Consider the following 23,245-nt stretch of genomic DNA (forward strand, 5'->3'; position numbering starts at 1 on the left):
GGGAGAGAAAAGTGAGAAGGGGAGGATTGGGGGAACTTGGAGAAACAGGAAGATTGGGATAAAGGAAGGTTGGATAGGGGAGCAGGGAAGCACATATCTTAGTTAAGGGAGCCACCTTAGGGTTGGCAAGAGACTTGAACCTAGAGTGGCTCCCAGGAGCCCAAGGCGATGTCCCCAGTTAGTCCCTTGGGAAGCGGAGGATAGGGAACCTGAAATGATCCACTGCTGTTTTTAAAACAGAAGAGTTAAGGTTTTTCTACCATAAGTATCTCACAGACTTTCCTTCCAGTTAAGTTAAATCAAGTCCCACAAAGTTCTGTGTATTCTTAGCCATTTAACTTAACCCAAGTGCAACTTTAATATGAGACTGTAGAGAGAAGTTTCCATAAACATACAAGTTAAAATCTTCAAACAATATTTTTGATCAGTTACACTCTTGAATTACTGGGTTTTCCTAGAATCCTTAAGAGTTTATTGTTTATATCAGAATAAAATAAAAGATCCAAATGACACAATTTATAAAGTAAATCACATTTTATATTATATTTAAGGCAAAATATCATGAAAGGAAACCTATTTTATGTTCAGTATCAAAATAATTTCAAAATTATAACAGTTTTCTTGCCAGGTATAGACTAGGAGGGAATTACAGCTCAATTTCTGCTAACTTTAATAAATTTCACTTCCAGTTACTATTGCAAATTAACAAGGCATTTAACAAAAGAAGAGGTAAAGAAAATTGTTCCTTATTTGTAATTAAAGTTCCTGAAAAATAATCTTATAGAATTCTTATTTAACATAGACTACAAACTACTAATATTTGTATTATTCATCACTGAATAATTGTTTAATAACGGACAGTATTCAAGTGCTACAAATAATCTAGAATTGTGTTTAAAATTGATCTTAATAAATTCCACCCTATGGGGAGAAACGTTTTCCACTGTAATTTATAGGCAGTCGGTCCTTTATTAAGGAAGTGCACTGCTGATTTCTCCTCTGGCTCTGGAGATACAGTTAGAGAAAGGGTTTTTGTCAGTGTGTGTCTCACACACTGCTCCACTGTTCTGATATATGATGTCTGCTTTTCCACTCTTGCCTCTGCTAAAAGGATGTTTGCCGCCCCTGACCCACACCAGGCCATGGAAATCTTTGTAAAGTCTGGCTCTACCCGAGATTAAGAATAATAGACAAGCATACATTTTTAAACAGTTCATGTGAGACACGGCACATGGGATAAAGCATAGCTGTTGCAATGCCCTTCATAAGGATTACATCTCTTTTATGATTCTATAGATGCTTGAATACAGAGTATAGGCCTGCTATTACGTTTAGCACAATACCTTTGGGCATGGGGGAAGTATACTCATGTTAATTGCTTGATAACTTTCCTCATATGTTATACAACTATAAGTTGTTTCTAATTCCTCTAAAAGCAAAACAAAACAAAATAAAAATAAAATGCCCACCCCCTAAAACAAACAAACAAACAAAAACAGACTTTTTCCAATTCGCTTGCATTCAGTGCTGTGATCTAGTAGTGTTTTAAAAGCCCATGTGTGACCAGAGACTCGGATCTGCTGAAATGGCCATCACGGACTAAAAACATTTGTTGATTTGCTTACTGAAATTGTGAAAACTTAAAATGATTTCAGATGGAGATTACGGTCGTAAAACAATGAGATTAGCACAGAATGAACTCGAATACCTGTTCTAAAGGAGTGGAATTTAAAACAGCTGCATATACCTCTTTAAAGCTCTAAACAAGGATGAAATATGTGCACTGTATTTCTGCAGTGCAAATACCACTTGACAGTTCCCTATCACAAAACTGTGGCACGATTTCTTTTTAGACATAGCACAAATGTGTCTTCCTCCAAAGCATGTTTGTCTATTAATTATTTAATTACCCTATTTATTATTTTTAAGGATTCCAAGTCTGGAGGTCATCCATAGGTTCTTCAGCTATCAGGGAGATCAGGCAGCCTGTGAACCCAAAACTCTGACCCCAGAACTGCATTCACATTTCAGATTAGCTATAAAGAAGCCAGGCACAGCTGGAAGTGACCTTACCTTCTCTGTGCCACACTTCCTCCCAGGATTAGCGCTCCTCTGCCACCTTGCTGGGCTGATTAGCTGAGCTGTTAGGAGCCCTTTGAGAATTGGCAGCCATTTTCCAATCATGGGAATGCACCACTCCTGTCAAAGAGTGATTCTTTTCCTGCTACTTCCTAGAATTATGCATTCTCCTCACATCCCAAGGGTGAAAGGTGAGAATACAAGATTTCTTTCCTTCAAAGTGTGTATATTAACCTGGTGGCTGAAAAGTTTCTGTTTCACAGAAGAGCAAAGAGGACCCATGAAAATGTAAGGTGTTCAATACTAAATAAAACACCTGCTCAGTTTTGTGGAAATAATTTGGTTAGGCTTTCAAGCAAATATTCTCTTTTGCTAGGAGTTTAACCTCTTCCTTATTGAAACAGCTTTCTTATTAATTGACAACTCAGTAACAGAGTATAATACTTATGGGTGTGAATCCCAGGTTTCTACTGCCAAAATAAATCCTGCTTATGTTTGTCTAAATTGTAGATCCTGGGTACAGTTTAAACTTCTGTATTATACCATTTATTCTATGAAATGGGTGTGCTATCAGCACATTAAAAAAATTATTAACGGACACAGAATGAGAAGCAGTGTGTAGAAAACAGTCGTAAGGTAATTAATCTAAACTAACTGGTGAAGTGGGTCAGCCACTCCTCAATTAATCACATTTTTTAAATAAGATACAGTGATAGTTTCTATGAAAGTCACTATGGAGTTTCACAAACTTGATGGATGTTTGTTGATCTGTTTTTCTAGGTCTCTTTAGATGGAATGTAATAAAGAAAAAAGCTCCAGAGCATCAATGTGTGAATTACTGTCTCTCCACTAAAACGGAAATCCCAGTGGTCACAGCCACAGACACCTCAACCCTGGATCCTACGACTCCACATTAAGTACTGGAGTATTTATTACTCTACCGTGGGAGAAAGTCTTTGCCAATGCTTACAAGGAACTCTTTATGCCTGCTTCTCTGGATCCTGTTTGATGGAGGTCTCCTAACACCACTTCAGCCACAGCCACAACAGACTTTAGCCACACAACCAAAAGAAAATGTTATCCACCTGCCGGGGAGACAACCCCATTTCCAACGGGTTAAACGTGGCTGGGTATGGAATCAATTTTTTGTGCTGGAAGAATACATGGGCTCCGAACCTCAATATGTGGGAAAGGTAATGCTGGGTTTCTTTTGGCAACCACTTGATAGGAAGGGGAGAATGAAATGTGTATTGTGTATGGATGCGTTGCAGTGACCAGAAAATGGTTCTTTTTCCTGAGTCTAGCCTGAGTAAGCCTTGCAATATCCCTTTCTCCCTCTTTGCTTCTATTTTCCAATCCCCCATGGGTTTGTTAAGATAGTTTATATTCTGTTCCCAGTTTTGATGACAAGAATTTGAAAGGCTTATATTACATCGAAAGAATAGGAATAGTGCATTAGTGTTGATTGACAGTCTGTAATAGTCATCCATTTCCAGACTCAAGGACAAATGGTCATGCATAAATACTATAAGTTGAAAGTGTTAGTTCTTCCTAATGGTGTTATGTCCTTACTCTTTACCCTTTAAACTGTAACATACTACATAGAATTCATTTCTAATACATTTTTTATCATGGTCTGGTTTCAGCAACAGTTCTCTAAAATTTATTTATTTTTTTCTATGTGTACACATGTCTGAGCACAAATACAAAAGAATATGTGAATGAGGTCAAAGGACAATTTGATTGAGTCTACTACTATCTTTGTCCACCAGGTAGGGTCCAAGGATTAAACTCAGGTCACCATGCTTGGCACTGTATAGTCAAGTTATATCTATCTCTCTATCTCTATCTATCTATCTATCTATCTATCTATCTATCTATCTATCTATCTATCTATCTATCTATCTCTGTCTTTCTCTCACTTCTTGCTCTCTTTCTTCCTGACTTGCACATTACACTTACTCTTACCACATTTTTTAGTCCTGTTAAAATTAGAATTTAAAAGAAAAAAAATCCCAAAGCAGGCAAACAGTAAATCTCAGAAGCTTCATAACAGTATGGAAGATAAGAGTGGAGAAGAAAATAATAAATAACAAACAAGCAAACACAGCAAAATAAATACAAAGTAGAAAGTCTTTTCAGTTGCTGACATAGAGTTCTGCCACATGGCAGCCTTCCTTATATTCCTGAAAGCACTGGCAAGAAGAGGCTGAAAACTGAAAATGGAAAATTAATCTAGCCTTCTGAGCAAAGTGGGGAAACCCAGCAAAACTCATGTGCCCTCAAATTGGCTGATGGGTCTTATGCATGGGGACAGGAATTAATCTACATATCTGTTTAGCATGTCTTATGGTGAGGGCCCCTTCTATTCTACTGATGCTCTCTCCTTTCTGAAGGGTAGTTGGTATTCCTTTATTCAAGTGATTGACTAGAAAAACAGGAATATTGGGTCTTCACCCAGGCCAGATCCATTCTTCTGACTACCATGTTTACCAGACTGTGGTTGCTCCTCTAATATCTTGCTGGCACAGTACACTACATTTAATTGTACCATTTTATTTTCAGTCCAGTTAAAATCTTTGAAGATGTAATCATTTAGGAGTTTGGAGGACCTATGCAAGATAATTCTACCTAAAATGTCTAGGAACTGCATGAATATTTTTGCTAATTTTTTGTTACAATTTACATATTTAAGAATATATAGAATGTATGCTTTTCTAAAAAACAAAAAAACCCTTTTCCCTTAAGAAAGTAATTACTTTTACGTAATCATGTGACTTTTTATTTTTTAAAAGGAACTGTTATTAAAATATTATTACATTAATCTCCAATTCTCCATATTGCCCTGACTTCTCACATTTTTGGTCTTTTGCTCTTTGCTTATTATTACCACACATACACACAAATGCACACACACACATGTATAAATTCATAAATATGTTACTGCAACCTGCTGATTGAATGACATGAACTTAAAGTAAAACTACAAACTAAATTTGCAACAATTGCCATAAAATAACTTGGAATAAGTACAGAAATCATGGTATCTGATCAATATTTTTCTAAGCATTCTGAAAACCCATGAACTGTGTGGAACATAGAACTCACAAAAAATAAAGTCATTGAAGCCCAAAAGTTCAATTCAAAACAGGTTACCCTCACTGCTTACAATAGTGCACTAACAATAACAAAACTCTCGGACAATTTTGAGGCTGTAACTCTAGAAGGCAGAAGTCTCTGAGTGTAATACACAAGGTGGACATTTATATGATCCCTCAATCCTATCATATAAGCCTAAATGTTAATATAAATACTTTAGGTTATGATTATTTCATGTAGCTCTTTTACACTACTCTTATTTATTTATTTATTTATTTATTTATTTATTTATTTATTTATTAGAATTAGAAATACAAGGTAATGAAAGAAGAGTATGATTTTCAAAATCTCCACAACATCAACCATTTTAGCTCTGCTTACGCTTTCTGACATCACCTGATATTTCATATCAAAAGACTAAAGAGATTAACTTATTCTTTGTTTTTGACTGAGACCGATACATGGATATTAGTTACCAGAATTGAAGGTGATAAAAGTATAAATTTGTAGAAAATTTTGGAATGATTGTGTGTGTGTGTGTGTGTGTGTGTGCACGCTTTCCTTGGTAGAGTATCATTTCCTCGCCCAATGCATACAAATAAATTGGATCTAGGAATTTAGTTTCAAAACTATTGCTTGAGATTTTAGAATTTCATCTTCAGAATTAAAATGACAGTATAGAATTTATTTAGTTGACTGGAGGATTAATTACTTGTGAGTTGGATTAAAAAGGAGTATGTCTAATATTTAAATTTTTCTGTGTAAATATCACCATTTTCTATAGATATATGAATTCTCATTGTAATAGGTGCTAAGAATACTCGGCTATCATACCAAACTGTGTTTCTAAATTAATGAGACATCAGTTGCCAAGATTTCTTTTCCACAAGAAAACTAATTAAAGTTTGATTAACTCCATGTTGATGCTTTTGGATTTGGGAATAGAATTATGACAGCAGAGAGATTAATTCACGACATTGTATGCATATGTGTACCCAGACATAAACATATTTACATTCCTTTTATTTTTAGAAAGACTTTGAGTGTGGTTTTAGAAAGGTTAATTAGCTTAAATAATAAATGATTCAGGAACAAGGAAAGTGGAACATTAAAGAATACTCAGCACAGTGGTCTGCTGACTACTGTCAACAAGACTCAGATCGAGATTTGGTATCTTTTTAGAAATAACATAAAAGAAAAACATAATTATCAGATTACTTCTATTGAAAACTTTTGGAGAGATATTGAGCTTAATAAAGCTTTACACCAAGATGGCCTCACACAATCTAGTCAAATGAGATGCTGGCACAGCTTATACACCATAAACATTGGTACTGAAGACTTTAGTCTTAATGTTGGCAGATACTGAGTTTGGCACCTGATCATGGGGAATCAAACTATGGCATGGCTTATGGTTAATTAGTTTATTTCTATTCAAATAAGGTGGAGTAATATTCTTCGAAAATGGCAGTCCTTTCCACAAAAATAACTTTTTCATTTAGTAATATACCCAGGATAAATATAAGCTTATATAATATCTGAATTGTAATATAGATATCAGTTTCATCTACAAAATATATTTTATGAATTTATCAGTTAAAGCAAAAGCAAAAAGAAAGGAAAGTAATAAGAACAAAAACTTAGAATATATGCAGATTAAAACATAATTACTTGGATTTGCACAGGGAAAAGTCACTGTTCTGACATAGTTTTGGCATATGCTCCAAGAAAATACTGCCTACTTAATCTTACGGAAAATTTCAACTTGTCATTTTAACAATTGGGATAGACTGCAGCTGACAGTATTTCTTCAATTTGTATTTTCCAAAAGAAATAGACAAAACTGAATCACTTATAGACACTGCTTTTCCACCATATTTTTAATGCAGAATGCATTATAACTTGAGACAGCATTAAATATTGTGGGCTAAATGGAAATATGAAGGTCACCAGGTTGCAATTATAATAGGTAAAATTTATTAAATGCTTCCTTTGGGCACTGTTTTAATTGCTTTATATAGATAAACTTGCATAACCTTCAAAATAGAATTATGAAGGATGTTATTAGTATCTGTATTTTGAACATAAGAAAACCAAGACACTAAAAATGAGGTAACTCCATGAATAACTAGAATATTCTAAAACTTATATTTTAATTCAATTAGGCATATTTTATTGTACTAGAAAATATTTTTCTCAAGTGACATAATTTCAATAATTTTCTGTATATAGTACAATTCACACATTCTTAGTGATTGTGTTGATACAGCACTTGGGAGGCAGAGGCAGGCGGATCTCTGTGAGTTCGAGACCAGCCTGTTCTACAAGAGCTAGTTCCAGGACAGGCTCCAAAACCACAGAGAAACCCTGTCTTGAAAAAACAAACAAACAAAAAAAAACAAAAACAAACAAACAAACAAAAAAACGCAAAGGATGAGATTATATGCAGGATGTTGAGGAATTCAAGAAAGATTCACAGATATGAAAGAACCTGAGATAAGTCTTGAAAGATATTTTTCTTCCTTGCAAATGTATAATGCAATGGTCTTTATAAGCCTTGAGCTTTCAAAGACCACATTGATCTTAGGGAGGCATATTTTAGTACACCCAGAAATGTGAATCCATTTTTTTTAAAAGTATGGAACTATAGAAATATAAAAACATTCAATTTTAATACACAATTGAGCAGTAGTGTTCTCAAAAGAATCATTCTTAGGGGATTAGTGTAGATAAAAGACTTAACAAAGTCATACAAGTACCTAATATGACACAGATATCCTACACACAAGCAAGAGAAGACACACTGGCCTTTTCTCCAGAAAACTGTAAAATGCGTGGGCAAAATGGACATTTTCTAGTAACTGACAACAAATGCTAATGAGAATATAGAGAAAAGTGAGTCCTACTTCACTGTTGGCAGGATTTCAAATGGGTAAAGCTAATGTCGGTATCACTGAGAAAAATTCCCCAAAAGCTAGAAATAAAACTATCATATTAACCAGTTGTAATACTCCTTGTTATATGCCCTGAAGACCCAAAATCTACTCCAGAGACAGTTGTGCAGCCATGTTGTCACTTTATTCATAATAGCTAGGAAATGGAAACAACCTTAAACTGATTAACAGATAGTGAAAATGTGGCATGTATTCACGCAGAGTTATAGCATTCAGATGTAACAAAATGAACTTTTTATATAGGTAGACATGGAAAATGTTATACAGGATGAGTTAATCCAGACCCAGACATAATAACAAACAAGGCATGTTCTTTCTTAATTGTCCTGCATAGGTCTAATATTTTGATGGGTGTGTATATAACCTTGAGGAATCACAGAACAAAGGCAAGTAAAAGTGAAGTATGTGGAGTTGGGGTGTGGCAGAATCACCTCAAAAAAGGAAGATTCGTAGGCCACCTGTACCATGAGTCAAGAAATGGAAAAAGACAACAGGATTCAGGATATTAAAAGCAGAGAATGGATAACACAAAGAAAAAGAGAAAGACAAGTTAAAGATCTCGAAAAAGCAAAAATAATAACTTCTCATATTTATTAGTAAAGTTATATTTCATATATAATAATATGTGTGTGCACATATAATCATACAGTAAAAAATTATGAAACACTGAGTTTAGCACTATTTCCAGGAACCAAGTTCATAATTTTATAAGTATATGTTTACATGTGTATACACATATAATCAGTTCTCATAGTATTAGAAGATGATATGCAAGCTGTCTTAGGAAGATATCAAATCTGTCGACAACAGAAATGATCACAATGTATCTCCAGTGTTGCAATCAAGAAATATTTACCTTGAGTAAGCCAACATTTGTTGTATTGTTCTTAAGACTCCATAGGAGGAAAATCATGTTCAATATTTTGAATCTAGCCAACTAAAGACTTATACCTGGGAATGTCATTAACTTTAAAGAATAGCATACCACTTCCACTTTCCCAAGCCAGTATAATTTCTAACTGAATTCTATTATTCACATTCTATTCTCATATCCTTATATCTAAAGATCAATTCTGCTTTCACTTCTCTTAGTGATGTTTCTCTTTGCAGCAGGTGGATACTATAATAGGAATTTACAGCTGAGAAAATGTAGAGGACAACTGACTGCATTTTGTCCAAACCCAATGGATTCATCTACAATGCAATCATTAAGCCCCAGGCACGGGAAACCTAACTAAATAACTAAAACTAAAGATAAATAGATGGTAAGAGGCAAAGTCTTTAGAAGTCTGCTTTGAGATCGCATCTTTTTATACATAAAAGGGAAGCTTTCTGTGTGAAATCTCTCAACAATGTTGTCTAAATAAAACATGTAATATAACTATAGACATGTCAACGTGGATAGGAAAATCTCATGAAGTCCCACCCATAAATAAAGGAACTCCCTGACTGCTGAGAGTAGTATTCGTATTCAGCAAAGGCTACCTCACCCATAAATTTTCCAATCCCAGGCTGTCAGTCTTAAAACACACATATGACTATTAGCAATTTTCTGTAGTTGAACAGTTGTGGGTTTCTGTGTATATTTACATCTACTGAGCAGAAAAGCTTCTCTGATAAGAGATGAGAGGTGAGCTAATCTACAGGTACAAAGAGATAAACTTAGCCTACAGTCTAGAAACACACTTTGTGCAGATGTGTTTCTTAGATGAGTGAATGTAGCTTATCTCTTCTTAGGGTGAATGCAGTCCACCACAGAAAACTACAAAAGACTGTCCGGGGCCCTGACCCAACTGATACAATTTCATGGCAGCTCTTGTATCTATTGTTAGAAAACATCATAGAAAAGAGAGTGGAAAGAATGTAAGGACAGAATATCTAGAAATCTGCGTGGTAAGGTTTGTCTAGGAATAGCTGCTAAGTAAAACTGGAATGATGACAATATTGATGGATCAGTTACTGTGGAAGGGGAGAAATTTCACATAGTCTTACCACTAGAAAAAGAACCAATCAATGCTGGAAACTAATAAATGCTGGGAAAAGTAAAATTAGCATCTCTCAAGGATGAGCCCTCTGATAAATTTTCCCATGGAAAATAAACATCTCTGAAACAATATACACATAGAAAACAACAACAACAAAAGTTTTACACGCACACATATATACAGACATACACATGTATTATGTACATGTGTAGCAATAATAATAAAAAAGGCTATCAACTTGCAGTGGGGTTCAGAAGACGGGTTTAAGAGGGAATACCAGGGATAGGATAGAAGGGAAAAAGGATGGAGAAAAATGATATAATTGCATTATAATTAAAGCATATTTTAAAGAGAAAACAATTATATACTCAGAACTGAGAGTGAATGCTAGTAGATTTATATTATAATTTACTAAAATTAATATTTAATAATTCATTGTAAAAAGTCAGTAGTATATGTATTTGTAAGTTATATTTATTAACAACTTTTCATTATTTTCATTTAAAAAATTAACTCAGATGGAATTTAGGCTAACAATAATATTAGATTCTCTTCTAGGACTTATAACATATATAGTCAGTGATGTTTTTGTGAGTTAACAGTACCAATCATGAATTAATGTTAATGTCAAAACTGCACAAAATCAGAGAAAAATATAGCAGTGCTCTTAGCTCTAAGGGGGTCATTTACATCACACCCCATAACACAAACCATTGGTATTATTGAAGATGAGGAGGCAAGAAGAGTGTAAATGGAGAAGCAGTGAGCATTTGTGGCAAGACAGTATTTACTGGGTGTGGCAGGGCTATTGTAACCAGAAACTCACAGCAACTGTGAAGGAATAAATCAGACTTTCACAAGATCAAGCCAGTTCAAATTACCAGCATAAATGTAGAAAAAAATGACAAATCTGTCTCTAGCTGAGAAACAATTTGTAATTGGAGATTTCTGGGGAAAAAGAGTGAACTTTCTTCAGGGATTTAGCCCTTGAAAGATTTACGTTCTCTAGACTGCCTTAAAGGCAAGCACTTACCAGCTGTACAAAGGGAACCCAGTGAATTTGAGAAAGAGAGAGAAATATAAAAAGGGTGTAAGAGAAGAATTCCATTGTGAAATATGTGGATAAAGTTGATCAAAAAGCATTACACACACACACGTATAAATTAACATATGATATATATATACATATATATATATATATATATAGATATCATACATCAAGTTACACAATAACTTCTATCAGGTAGATAAATGTCTAAAGCACAACCTGTTTTCACAATAGAGTAAATATTCATAAAGGAAATAGGGTTTTGTTTCAAAATCTTCAGGGATAGTGAATATGCAATTTACCCATACGAACCAATCAGAGTCCACGCAGTTCTTTAAGCCACTGAATTTAAGTATCATTACATCTGCTGTATTCATATACCCTCAGTCAAGAATGACATAATTTTTTTTTTAAAAAAATGACAAAGAGCAGTCAGGGTTCCTGCCTTTGGACTGGAGAGGGAGGGGGAGAGGAGTGGGGGGAGGGAGAGAAGGGCGGGAGGAGGGGGAGGGAAATGGGAGGCTGGGAGGAGGCGGAAACTTTTTTTTTCCTTTTCTCAATAAAAAAAATGACAAAAATTGAACTTACCTTAAAACCTTTAGTTTGGATCCCAACTTATAATAACTATTACATGTCATTTTCATCTAAGTATCAAAAAAAAAGCAAAATTGATTTTAATCCTTGGATTCTGTGATTTCCCACTCATCATTGGCGGCAGGGCATTGCTTCACATTGCAGAGTTGTCAAAGTTCATGAAGTCAGGAGTTTTTAGTAGGGGCTTATTGCGTCATGTTTGATCAGAAAAAATGAAACACAGGTCCAAACCAGATAATTTGGTATGACCCAAGTTCCACCCCATACAAGCATGCCTCCACCATCTAGGCTCTATAGCCTACCCAAAGTATACCCAATATGGACAAAGACTTCAAGTTATGGTTCCATGGGAGACATTGCAAATTGAAACCAAAACCAAAACAAAACAACAGAAAGCAAACAAAAATAAATGGGAGCTCATTGATTTTCTAGGTAAGTAGGAAAAATAGCAGCCAAAAGAGAAATATGTTCTTCCAAACATCCATGAAGGCTGTCAGTTTCACGCCATTAATTTGGTCAGTCAACAATGCATGTATCAGTATCATTGCAGCAGAGAGATCTCAACACGCTCCAAGGCATTAGAACACTACAGATTTCAATGAAGTAGAATCCTTTTGACTTTCTGCCAGATTTGCTTCACATCTTATTCACAGATTAAAAAATTAAAGTCTAGAACACATGCTATATTGTATTCTCTATATCTAATCAGCAAACTTTATCTATGTAATAGGCTACCATTGTGTTTAGTGAATGAACACGATCAGAATTCCTATTAACTTTATTATCATAAAGAACTTCAGATTTAAAACGATTTTTAAACACTTCTAAGACAGAATAGTAGGCTATTCTGTTTGCCCTGCAAACATGAAGCAAACTGCTAACTTAGTTATTTCTCACAGTACTAAAAAAATGCATTTTCTATATAAATAGCTTATGCCAGGTACCAGGGGATATGCTAATTGTTCTAGCAATGAAATCACATCTGGTACAGTTGCTACAATTGGAGTCACCACCTGGTTAAGTTTATGATAATCCATTGTCATTATCTAAAACCCATCTGTCTTCTCCACAGGCCAAACAGGAAATTTGAATGGGAGGCTAAGGATCTCTAGCCCCATGGCTTTTGAGTCCTTGTTGATAGCATTAATCATTGTAAACCCTGTAGGAATTCAGCATTATTTTTGGGTTAGTGTTTTCTGGGAAGAAGCCATACTGATGGTTTTTACTTGACCCTTCTCACCTTATTAGCATTTATTCTATGGATGAGGGGAGCCATTTAGAGATTCTACCAGTCACTGACTCTATCTGTTTCAATTACAAATTCTTATACTAGAGAAGCAATTAGAATAGGAAAGGGTGGGGATAATAGGCACAGCCATGGAACAGACTGGAGTTAAACTACATTTATCAATTAAACACCATGGGTTCTGTGCTCCTTAGAGAACAAAGTAGCAATTTGGTTCTTTTATAAGAAATGTCTTATTATTATTTTTTCTGTTGTACAGTATTAAGAGTAAAGAACTGCAGATCACTATCCAGAGATTTGAGAAAGACTAATAGCGTGTGTGTGTCTGTGTGTCTGTGTGTGTGTAATGTCCTTTCTCAAACAGTCCCAGCCATCATCTCACTCGAGGGACTCTGAGACTCATGGGGCCCCAAGTCCACAAATTAAATGAGGTTGGTAGCTCTCCATGTTAAGCATTTCCTTCACTTCACGTACAAATTTCTTGGCTATTCTGGTCAAATAAGGCATTAATAGCATCCTACTTTTGTGATGGTAGATTTGAATATGACCATCTGTCTTATTCCTAGGAGAAGGGTGCACACCTAGGTGATGCTTAAAGTCTGTATTGTTCTTTTTATATGTAACCCTTATAGTGACAATGTAAATCTTCTTTGGACTTTGAGAGTGTTATTCTGCTTTCAAAGATTCAATGAATGATACCACATTCAAGTTACCAAATCCAGTGGCAATTTAAATTTATAGTAGACAGAAAATTGATAACTTGCGTGTTGGATTTCCTCCTCCAAATCAGTTTTTCATAATGATAGTGAAAGCCATTTCCTCTTTCTATCCATAGGTAGGTGAAGGGGAATAATAGGAACTTCTCTGAAAGTATACTTTCTTTAAAACTTTGAATATCTTTTCTTCAATATATCAAGGCAGGTAATCACTTTGCATTCATTTTAATTGGGCAACATTTTGTTCCACATTTTGTTCAATCAAAGAAGCCAAAGGCCAGAATTCTTTCTAATTTTACAGGCTGCAGCATTAAAAGTAGAATCTCTGTTTAGTGTCCTAGAGCTAGTAGATTCATTTCCATTGACATTATTTTTTTATTTCATCATTAATCTACACTTATACAATCTTTCCCACATGTATTTTCCAGAGTTTAATCTATATAAATTAAGAAAAAAATTCTTCTTTTGGTGTGTAGTGTGCCTTCTCATTAACAGCACATTGCTCTTCAACTTTAGGGAACCACTGGGTCCATCTCTACTAATAGAATTAGGAGAAAAGAAGCAGTGAGGTGGAAACCCAGCAGCCCTGCAAAGAAACTGCTTCAGGGAAGGCTATTACAGTTTCTTTAGGCAATGCAGGTTAATTTCTCCGTGTGCAGTGCTGAAGGCAGTTCTACTGGGAACAAAAAAGCCTCATCAGACTTTAGGAACTCAATGTTCCAAGTTTTACTGGATCTCTCCATTCATCCCCAAGCATACATTCTGTATTCCATTTTTACCGAGGCAAAGTTCTTCTTTATAGAAAGAAACTGCCCTGTTGAAAACTCAATGTGCGTTTTAGTTTTGCCATTAAGGATGAGAGTAGAGATAAGGTGGTTTGTTTCCTCTGGTTTTTGTTTTTCTGAAATCTTCTTTCTATATATACAGGGAATAAGGAGTACCTTTTTCAAATGAAAAAAAAAAATAAAGTTGTAGGTCATAGATGTTTCTTGAGCTGGAAACTGATTTACTCGGGGCATCCTTTCTCTCTCTGCTTTGCCATGTGACTTTTGAATCAACCACTCTTATCACAATTATTAGTTTGAGTAATGGGCTTGGAGATATCATATAGATGGCTATGTAGCTTAGGAGTATGCTAAGAATAATGTCACTTCACATTTTATGTGATGTAGAAAAAAATAGATGCTTAAATATAACAGTAGTAGAAAACTATTTCCAGAAATTAAGATACAATTCATAATCATACCCTCGGATAACAATAGCTGAAGAGTCGAGGTACTTCATACAATGAAAATGAATATGGAATGAATGTGTGTGCATGTGTGTGTGTGAGAGAGAGAGAGAGAGAGAGAGAGAGAGAGAAAAAGAAAGAAAGAAGAAAAGAAAGAAAAGAAAGAAAGAAAGAAAGAAAGAAAGAAAGAAGAAAGAAAGGAAGAAAGAAAAAGAGAAAAAGAAAGAAAGAAAGAAAAAGAAAGAAAGAAAGAAAGAAAGAAAGAAAGAAAGAAAGAAAGAAAGAAAGAAAGAAAGAAAAAGCAAAAGCACAGGTTAAGACAGTTATAAGTCCAGATAGAACATTGAAAAACATAGGCTTCTGGTACCTTCTATTCTTACGTGGGAACAATCACCTTGTTTCATTCCATGTTCCAACAGATTAGAATGACTCAGCCACAATGAAGAGGGATACTTTTCTTCACTGAAAGTACATACATTTCTGTCTTGGTGTCATTAAAGCATAACAGTCACAGAAACATGTAAAATAACATCAGAGAATACATAGACAATTTTAGCAATCCAAATCAACACAAATATCATAAGAGTGATTAAATTTTGTGAAATGACAATGTGGTTGGTTGATCTGTTACAAAAAAGTGAAGATTTGCTACTCAACATTTTAAAAGATGTTTGGAAAATGAGGTCTCCATTTTGGGATTCCTACTTTTATACCTAAAAGAATTTATAAACTAAGTGAAATGAAGGCAGCAAAACAATTTTATTTATTTATCACCAGCTGGACATGGTGAAGCACAATTTTAAATGTTCAGTGCTCAGTAAAGCAGAGGCAGCCATATCTCAGTGGGTTCGAGTTCTCTGAGGTCTACACAGTGAGCTCCAGCTACACAGTGAGAAACTACCTTGAAACAAATAAAAACAAAGAAAGAAAGAATAGCAATTAAACTCTGTGAACATGAAGTAAAAAATAAACAAAAAGGAGATACTCCCCAGTGTAGACTGGCCATATACCTCAACAGCTGCCTGAAAGAGGAAAGATGTAGCCCAGCAATTTAAAAATTCCCTTAAAGCTAAGTCAGTATTGTACTTGGGCCAAATGGCAGACAAGCTGCCACATGATGGGTATGGAAAACCAAAAAAAAAAAAAAAATTAAGAACTGAGAACGTTAGGAAAAATGGATAAAATAATAAAGCCACAGAATATAAGCCTTGTAAACTATTGCATTGGAGAGCAAGAACTCTGTGAAGAAAATGTATATCGTCTCATTGAGGGGTTAACCAGTCCTCCTGTCTCTCATGTGGATAAGAATGAGACTTATGCACCTTCCTGAAGGGTCATCATAACTTTACATAATTTGGTTGAGACATTGACCAGTCGAAAATAATGTTAGGATTTGACCCAGAGATTTATAGTATTGAGGAAAAGGAAGCAGCTTTCTCTTACTCAGCCATTACTGTAACTGTGATAAAGTTGAACTTTTAAAACGTTTTAATTTGGAAAATGCAACTTCAATCTCAGGCTTTTCTTTTCCATCAGAAGCCAAATGAAACAGGAAGTTAAGGAATTTGGCTTCCTTGTCTCTCTGTGGATTTTTTAGGGTAGTATGGTTAAACAGGAAAGGTACTAACATAGAGAAGCCCATCTGGAAACATCCTGGACTAATGGGCATAAATGTTTCCATGTGCTGCTGTATTGCTTACATTGGTTTCTGGGCCCACAGTCATTCAGTCCCAAAAATACACATAGCGGTATACATTAATTATAAACTGGTTGGCCTATTAGCTGAGGTTTCTTAATAACTAAGTCTTTCATCTTGAATTGATGTGGGAGTGTCATATATCAATTTGTTGATTTCATTGGTTAAGCAATAATGAAACTGCTTGGCTGGCCCTGATAGGTTAAAACATACGTGGGAGGAGTAAACAGAACATAATGCTGGGAGCAAGAGGAAGTGAGGTAAGACTCCTCAGACAGACTCCATAGCTGCTCTCTGAGGCACATGCAATGAAGCTCTGACCCAGGATGGACGTAGGCTAGAATCTTCCTGGTAAGCGCACCTTGGGGTGCTTACACACATTATTAGAAATGGGCTAAATTAATATGTGAGAATTAACCAGTAAGGGCTAGAGCTAGTGGGCCAAGCAGTGTTTAAATGAATACAGTTTGTGTGTTGTTATTTCGGGCATAAGCTAGCCAGGCAGCCGGGGTGCTGGGGACGCAGCCCCGCCGCACTTATTACTACATTGAATTACCTCATAATTCTTATCTGTGTTAGCCATGTACCTTTTATCAGTGAGGCATTTTCATCTTGCTTCCTGTGTGTCTGGGTAATGACTGTAGACTGAGCCTTTCCTCTTCCCAGAATTCTCCTATTCTGGTCACCCCACCTATACTTATGACCTGGTTACTGGCCAAACAGTGTTTTGTTAAACCAATACAAATCACAAATTCTTCATAAGGTACAAGACCATTGTCCAACTGTAATTATTCATCATGATGACAGAAACAATTTAAGAGAAAAGGAGCATATTTTTGGCTCCTGTTTCCAGGAAGACAAAGTCTATCAAAGTTTGACCATCATCTGCTATGACAGGAGTTAAAGCAGCTTGAGTGTATGGTAGAAACTATTCATTTCCTAGATAAGTAGAGAATCAGCAAAGGAGGCGGGAATGGTCATCTGTAAGAGCGGGGTGAAGGTGGGAACAAAAGCTTTTAAAGACCTTTTAACAATGACCCACTTCTGTCAAATGCATGTCATATCCTTAGGTCTTCAAAAGCCACAAAATAACAATCCAAACTGAGGAATAACATTTGAAGGCATAAGCTTGAATGCAACAATCCAGATGAAAGTTATAGTCACTACCAATAAAATTATATTCATTAATTCCCCAGAGTTGGGATTATAAGTTTGTGACACTATGCCTGGATAATTATTGTAGTTTTTAAATTAATGTATAGGATTTAAATGTTCTTTTAGTAAATACTGGTATATAAAACACCCCAGGAAGACGTACACCTGTACAAAGTCAACACATACACATGTGGCAAAAGCTCACTAGAATTATTATAATTGTTTAATTTGGATTATTACTTAAGAATAAAAACAGAAGAATAGTTGCTTATTATAATATAAATAACTTCACTGAAAGTATAATGTCTTCTTCTTTTACATTTTTCTTTAAATGAAAAATTAATAATAAAATCTTTTTAACCTACCTATGTAACTGTAACTTGAGTTAAAAGGCAATAAAATTATATCAGAAATTATATTCACATATTTACAATCCATTTTTAGGCCTCATCATTGTTTGCTTGCCTTCTTACTTTTTCACTGTTCCATGATGGGCCCTCAATATGGCTTATATTCTTCAATTGACTCCTAATGAGTGAGCGCTTACTATCAGAATGAGTCCTGTTCATCAAAGACTCAAGGTTTATAATGCCAACACAGTCTTCACAGAAGTGTGTCTCAATCTCTTTGTCAAATGCACCAATGGTATTCAGATATAATAGCTAGAAAGAAATGGAAAGCTCACATTTAAATTTAAAATTTATAGAAAAGGACACTTTGAATTTGTTTGATTATTTCAAAGCTCTTGCTTCTACTTGACTCCTGCCTCACCTACATTTCTAATAAGCTTTGTAATCTATTATTAGGGTGTTCTAAGAAAAAATCCTTCCAATCTGTGCTGATGCTAAAATGGTTTATTCCACTTCTTATTACAACAACCTTAGCTACCTGCTATTTCCACAGCAAAAGCTCTGGAAGAATCATTTTGGTTGGTGTTGTTCCATCTCTTTAGTTAAGCCTGATACTTCAGTAAACTCATGACTCTTGCATCGTTGTTTTAATGTCATAGTCTCTCACAGATGGAAGCTGTCTTTTAAATAAGCATATTTGTATATGATGGGAAAGGAATTAATTTAAGCAGAAAAAAAGTGTGAGATTTAAAGAAAATAACACTATGTTAAATTTCCATTCAAGAGCCGGTAGTGGTTGCACAGGCCACTAATCCTAGCCCTCAGGAGGCAGAGGCAGGTGGATCTCTGTGAGTTATAGGTCACTGTGGTCTACAGAGAGATCTCCAGTTCAGGCTCCAAAACCACACAGAGAAACTCTGTTTCAAAACAATTTATTTTTCATTCAAGTATTTCATATCCACTTTATGCTGGTTAATTTATTTTACAATTGATGTCTTGCTACTAGCATGATAGCTCTTTCATGATATGTATATCACAAAAATTCAATGTATTATCTGCTTTAATTGAGTTTTCAGGGCTATCAATATAATCCTGATCAATCATTTCATAAGAACAATAATTTTAAAATTATACATTTTTCTCACTCATTTTCTACTTTGTTCATCTCTTCGTCTACTCTTTTCCCATTCCACAGGCAGAATAAAATAAATTATATTTCTATATTCCCCCTTCTCTTTATACCACCATGTTACCTATGAATGTCTGATAGCAGTTATTTAAAATAACAAATAAATGTAGATTCTATTTCCATGTCATAGAGTAGCTAGCTACATGAAAGTAATTAACCTCTTGTGTGTCAATTAATACGACTAACAAGATAGTGTGGTGTCAAAATTACTTAATGCTTTTGGTTGCATTTGACATGAAACAAAAAGCATATGAGATATACTTACATTTGTGTATACAGTGTATCTATGTGCACATGAATGCATTATTAAGGAAACATTCCTCTAAAGTGTTATTTGATACTAAAAAAAACACGGGTCTCTGAACATTTGTATTGTTGGAACTCTACAATGATGTTATTATTTCAGGTAGTGAGAGGAAATTCAAAGGATTTGGGAAAATCCACAAAAAGTCCATCAGCATAGAAAGACAGTCAGAAAATAGTACTTTTCTAACATGAATAATTATTATTAAAATCATTGAATTATAATGTATGTCATATATTTTCATAAGATTTGAGATAAGTACAGAATTATTAGAAAGATTGCTCAACCTTGACTTGGTTCTGGCAAAAAAGAAATTTAAAACCGAGTTTGGAGACTCTAGATAGACAATATTTAAATAAGTTTCAGTGTTTCAATGCTCATGAGGTATGACAGTTTTTAATGTTACCAGTATTTAACCACAATAACCAATCTATAAAATTACTAAAAAAAATAAAATATTTGCCTTAAAATAGACATTAGAACCTGACTAATCCCTTTGGCTATATAACATACAACAGTGACATCCCCTTATATGAGGATGACTACACACATTCCTTATACAGAGTGTGCCTGCCTTTCCACATTGTCCATATCTATACTCTATACATAACATCATCACTCACTGCTTTATGAATGTTGGGAAAAGATAGGAGATGCCATAATCGAAGTCATCATTTACAATATAACAGAAAAATGAACTCAGTTTAAATTCCCCTAAAGGACAAAGGAACAATGAGACTGAACAAGAGAGTTCCAGTAGATGCTTGGAGAACCATTATACAAAATACTTAATAATTCTTCCATGAGTTTTAGAAGGAGACACTGTCTATAATTTTCTGGGGAGTAGGCATGAATATCTTCATTTGGAAAAAGGAGTGATCTTTCAAGATTGTGTTTTCTAAATAAGAATTTCATGAGTATGTGAGACCTATGAATAATTACCTCAAACTTCATAAAATATATTGACTTATCTACATAACACTAAAAGAAATTTAAATAACTTCTTCCAAAAAGTGAATTGCTTAGTAGATTTTTAAAAGGAGATGCCTTCTCTTTCCTTTTCCATTATTTTTGTAAGAAACATAATATCATTTACATCCAGTACTCATATCCCATACTCATATCCCCAATGTGACCCTTAGACTTATATTAAAGAAAAGTTAAAAGTGAATATAAGAAGATATATGCCCAATATATTTTTAGACATCAATGATGTTTCTCAAGACAAACTGAAAATCCTTAAATAAATATAACATCCCCAGTGTATACATAGAACTTATAAAAATAGAGGTAATTAACTTTTTTTTCAGATAGTGGATTAGATGAACTATTTGGAATATAGCCTTTCCATAATTATGTTGATAGCGTCATTTATCAATTAAAATTAAGAGTTACTTTTTTTTTTTACCATAAATAGTAGTTTAGAGGAAATTTTATATGGAGCCAAATTTCTTTTTAATTGTTTAGAGTTATTGTTTTTTTTTAAATGACTTGCACAGTTTGGAAATATTTCTAGGATTTTTTGATATTCTTGTCATTTATTACAAAGAATTCAAGCTTGTAAGTCAAAACATTATTTCCCAAGTGTAGGTGGAGTTTTATGTCAGGACTGCTAGCCAGATCCTTAATAAACCACGCGGAAACGTAATATTAATTATAAATGCTTTGCCGATAGTTTGGGCTTCTTCCTAACTAGATCACATAACTTAAAATAGCCCTTCTCTTGTAATCTGCATTCTTTTATGTGGCTTGGTTATCTTTGTTCTGTACTGCCCATGCTACCTCCTCTCCATATCGCTAGGGGCGCCTGAGGCTCTGCCCTTCTTTCTTGCATTCTCCTAATCAGGTTCTTCTACATAATCCCTTCCTCCCTAGCTATAGGCCATTCAATTCTTTATTAATCGTTGAGAGTAATGCTATTTACTATGTACAAAGATTACTCCATAACACCCAAGTCATTGGAATATAAACAATGCAATGATAGTCTCCCATGATACGGTAATGACGTAAACACAAGTGCTTGTTACACTGACCATGAATACATACCACTAAAAAGATGGACCTTTATTGATGGTGCCACCTAGTTATAATTATGATTTAAATACCTTAAAATTTGTCCTTGGAAAGCTGGTGTCATAGTGTTTAAATATAAATATTTTCTCTATCTATCCATCCATCTATCTATCTATCTATCTATCTATCTATCTATCTATCTATCTATCTATCTATGATGTAGCAAGCTTCTATCTCCATGGTTTGGGAATGAATAGGTGTTAATCATTTTCAGTGTCCAACCTTGCTAGAAAAATATTTATCCCCATTCTGTGTCTGAGTAGGTTAGGTCCTCAGAATTCATCTCCTTTCCTACATCCATCTCTGTATTTTCCTGGAAAGTAGAAACGTTTTTGACTCTCAGTTTGTTAAAAAAAAAAAAAAAAAACTGTTTCTTTTTAAGAATTTTGAAGTATCTGTGCATACTTGAAAAATGCTTCTTTGTTCAAAAACTTCCTGTCCATGATATATTAGTGTCAAGTTCAGAAACTCCTAATTACATATTTTGAACAAAAAAGAAAATTAAAATCTGACAGGAGATAATTAAATATGAAGTCAGGATAGAGCTTAGCATGTTGTTTTTATATCTTATCTTCCCTGCTATAAATTTCTATAAGAGTTACAGCAATATGTTGTTATGCTACTTGTGTTCATATTGTGCATAACCTTTCTTCTACAATGTCAAGATTTAATAGTCCTGATAGAATCTTTGACTCATAGAACCTAAGCTATTTACTTTGTGATCTTTAAGAGAAAATGTTTGCTTGAATAAATAAAAGCACATATAACTTAGAAGCTCAGTCCTTTATCTGTGGACATCAAATCTTCCTCCCACATCCTGTTCTGACTCTAAGGACTCAGGATTCAAAGAAGCATGGAATTGGTTATCATAGCATTGTTGAGAAAAAAAAAAGACAGATGTTATAGAGGAATTGGAGCATCTTTGTTGTGTTGACTAATTGACTAATAACACTGTTTTCAGACAATTATCTTCTGTTCAGTTGGGTCGATATGGAAAGAATATCTTAGCTATCTTCCAGATTATTAAATCTTCCAGCTGGAGACAGATGCAGGGTTCACCTAAGGATCAATTATTATTCTATTCTAAACCCTCTCATTTCTCTTTACCCTGTGCACAGCCTAATAACTAGCTTAATTGTGAAAATTTGGGCTTTACAGGAGATATCTGGGTTCTATAGAATGCACTTTTCATTATCTGCAAACTAATCATTTATGAGGGACTATTATATTCTGCAGAGATAGAGATGCAGAATTGCTTTTATTGGTTTTATTTACTTTGCTTTGTTAATTTTTGGGGCATTAAATATCACCTAAGCTAGTATTTCATTCATGGGCCTCTGACCACATCTTCTCACATACTTGGAACTACAGTTCTATTTCGGACATTTAGTTTCCTTAGTTTACAGGCAATTTAAACAAAGCTATGCTCACAGCCCATTTCCCTTATTAAACTGTATCCAAATAATTGGAGCATTTTAATTTTTTTATTTACTGGAGCAATTTATTATATATAAAAATTCATAAAG

General features: G+C 34.5%; 1 protein-coding gene across 1 annotated transcript in view; it reads left to right on the forward strand.

Moving 5' to 3' along the window:
* Cdh12 (cadherin 12) overlaps positions 1 to 23,245 on the forward strand; it is a 309,480-nt gene that overhangs the window by 92,054 nt on the left and 194,181 nt on the right. Inside the window, exon 2 of the mRNA XM_050139097.1 lies at positions 2,860 to 3,272. Coding sequence (XP_049995054.1) covers positions 3,042 to 3,272 — 231 coding nt within the window. The 5' untranslated portion in view covers positions 2,860 to 3,041. The remainder of the gene's footprint in view (positions 1 to 2,859; positions 3,273 to 23,245) is intronic.

Source organism: Alexandromys fortis, unplaced genomic scaffold (genome assembly GCF_014885135.2).
Source record: "Alexandromys fortis isolate MF-2015 unplaced genomic scaffold, M_Fortis_MF-2015_v1.1 scaffold_37, whole genome shotgun sequence".
Classification (NCBI taxonomy): domain Eukaryota; kingdom Metazoa; phylum Chordata; class Mammalia; order Rodentia; family Cricetidae; genus Alexandromys; species Alexandromys fortis.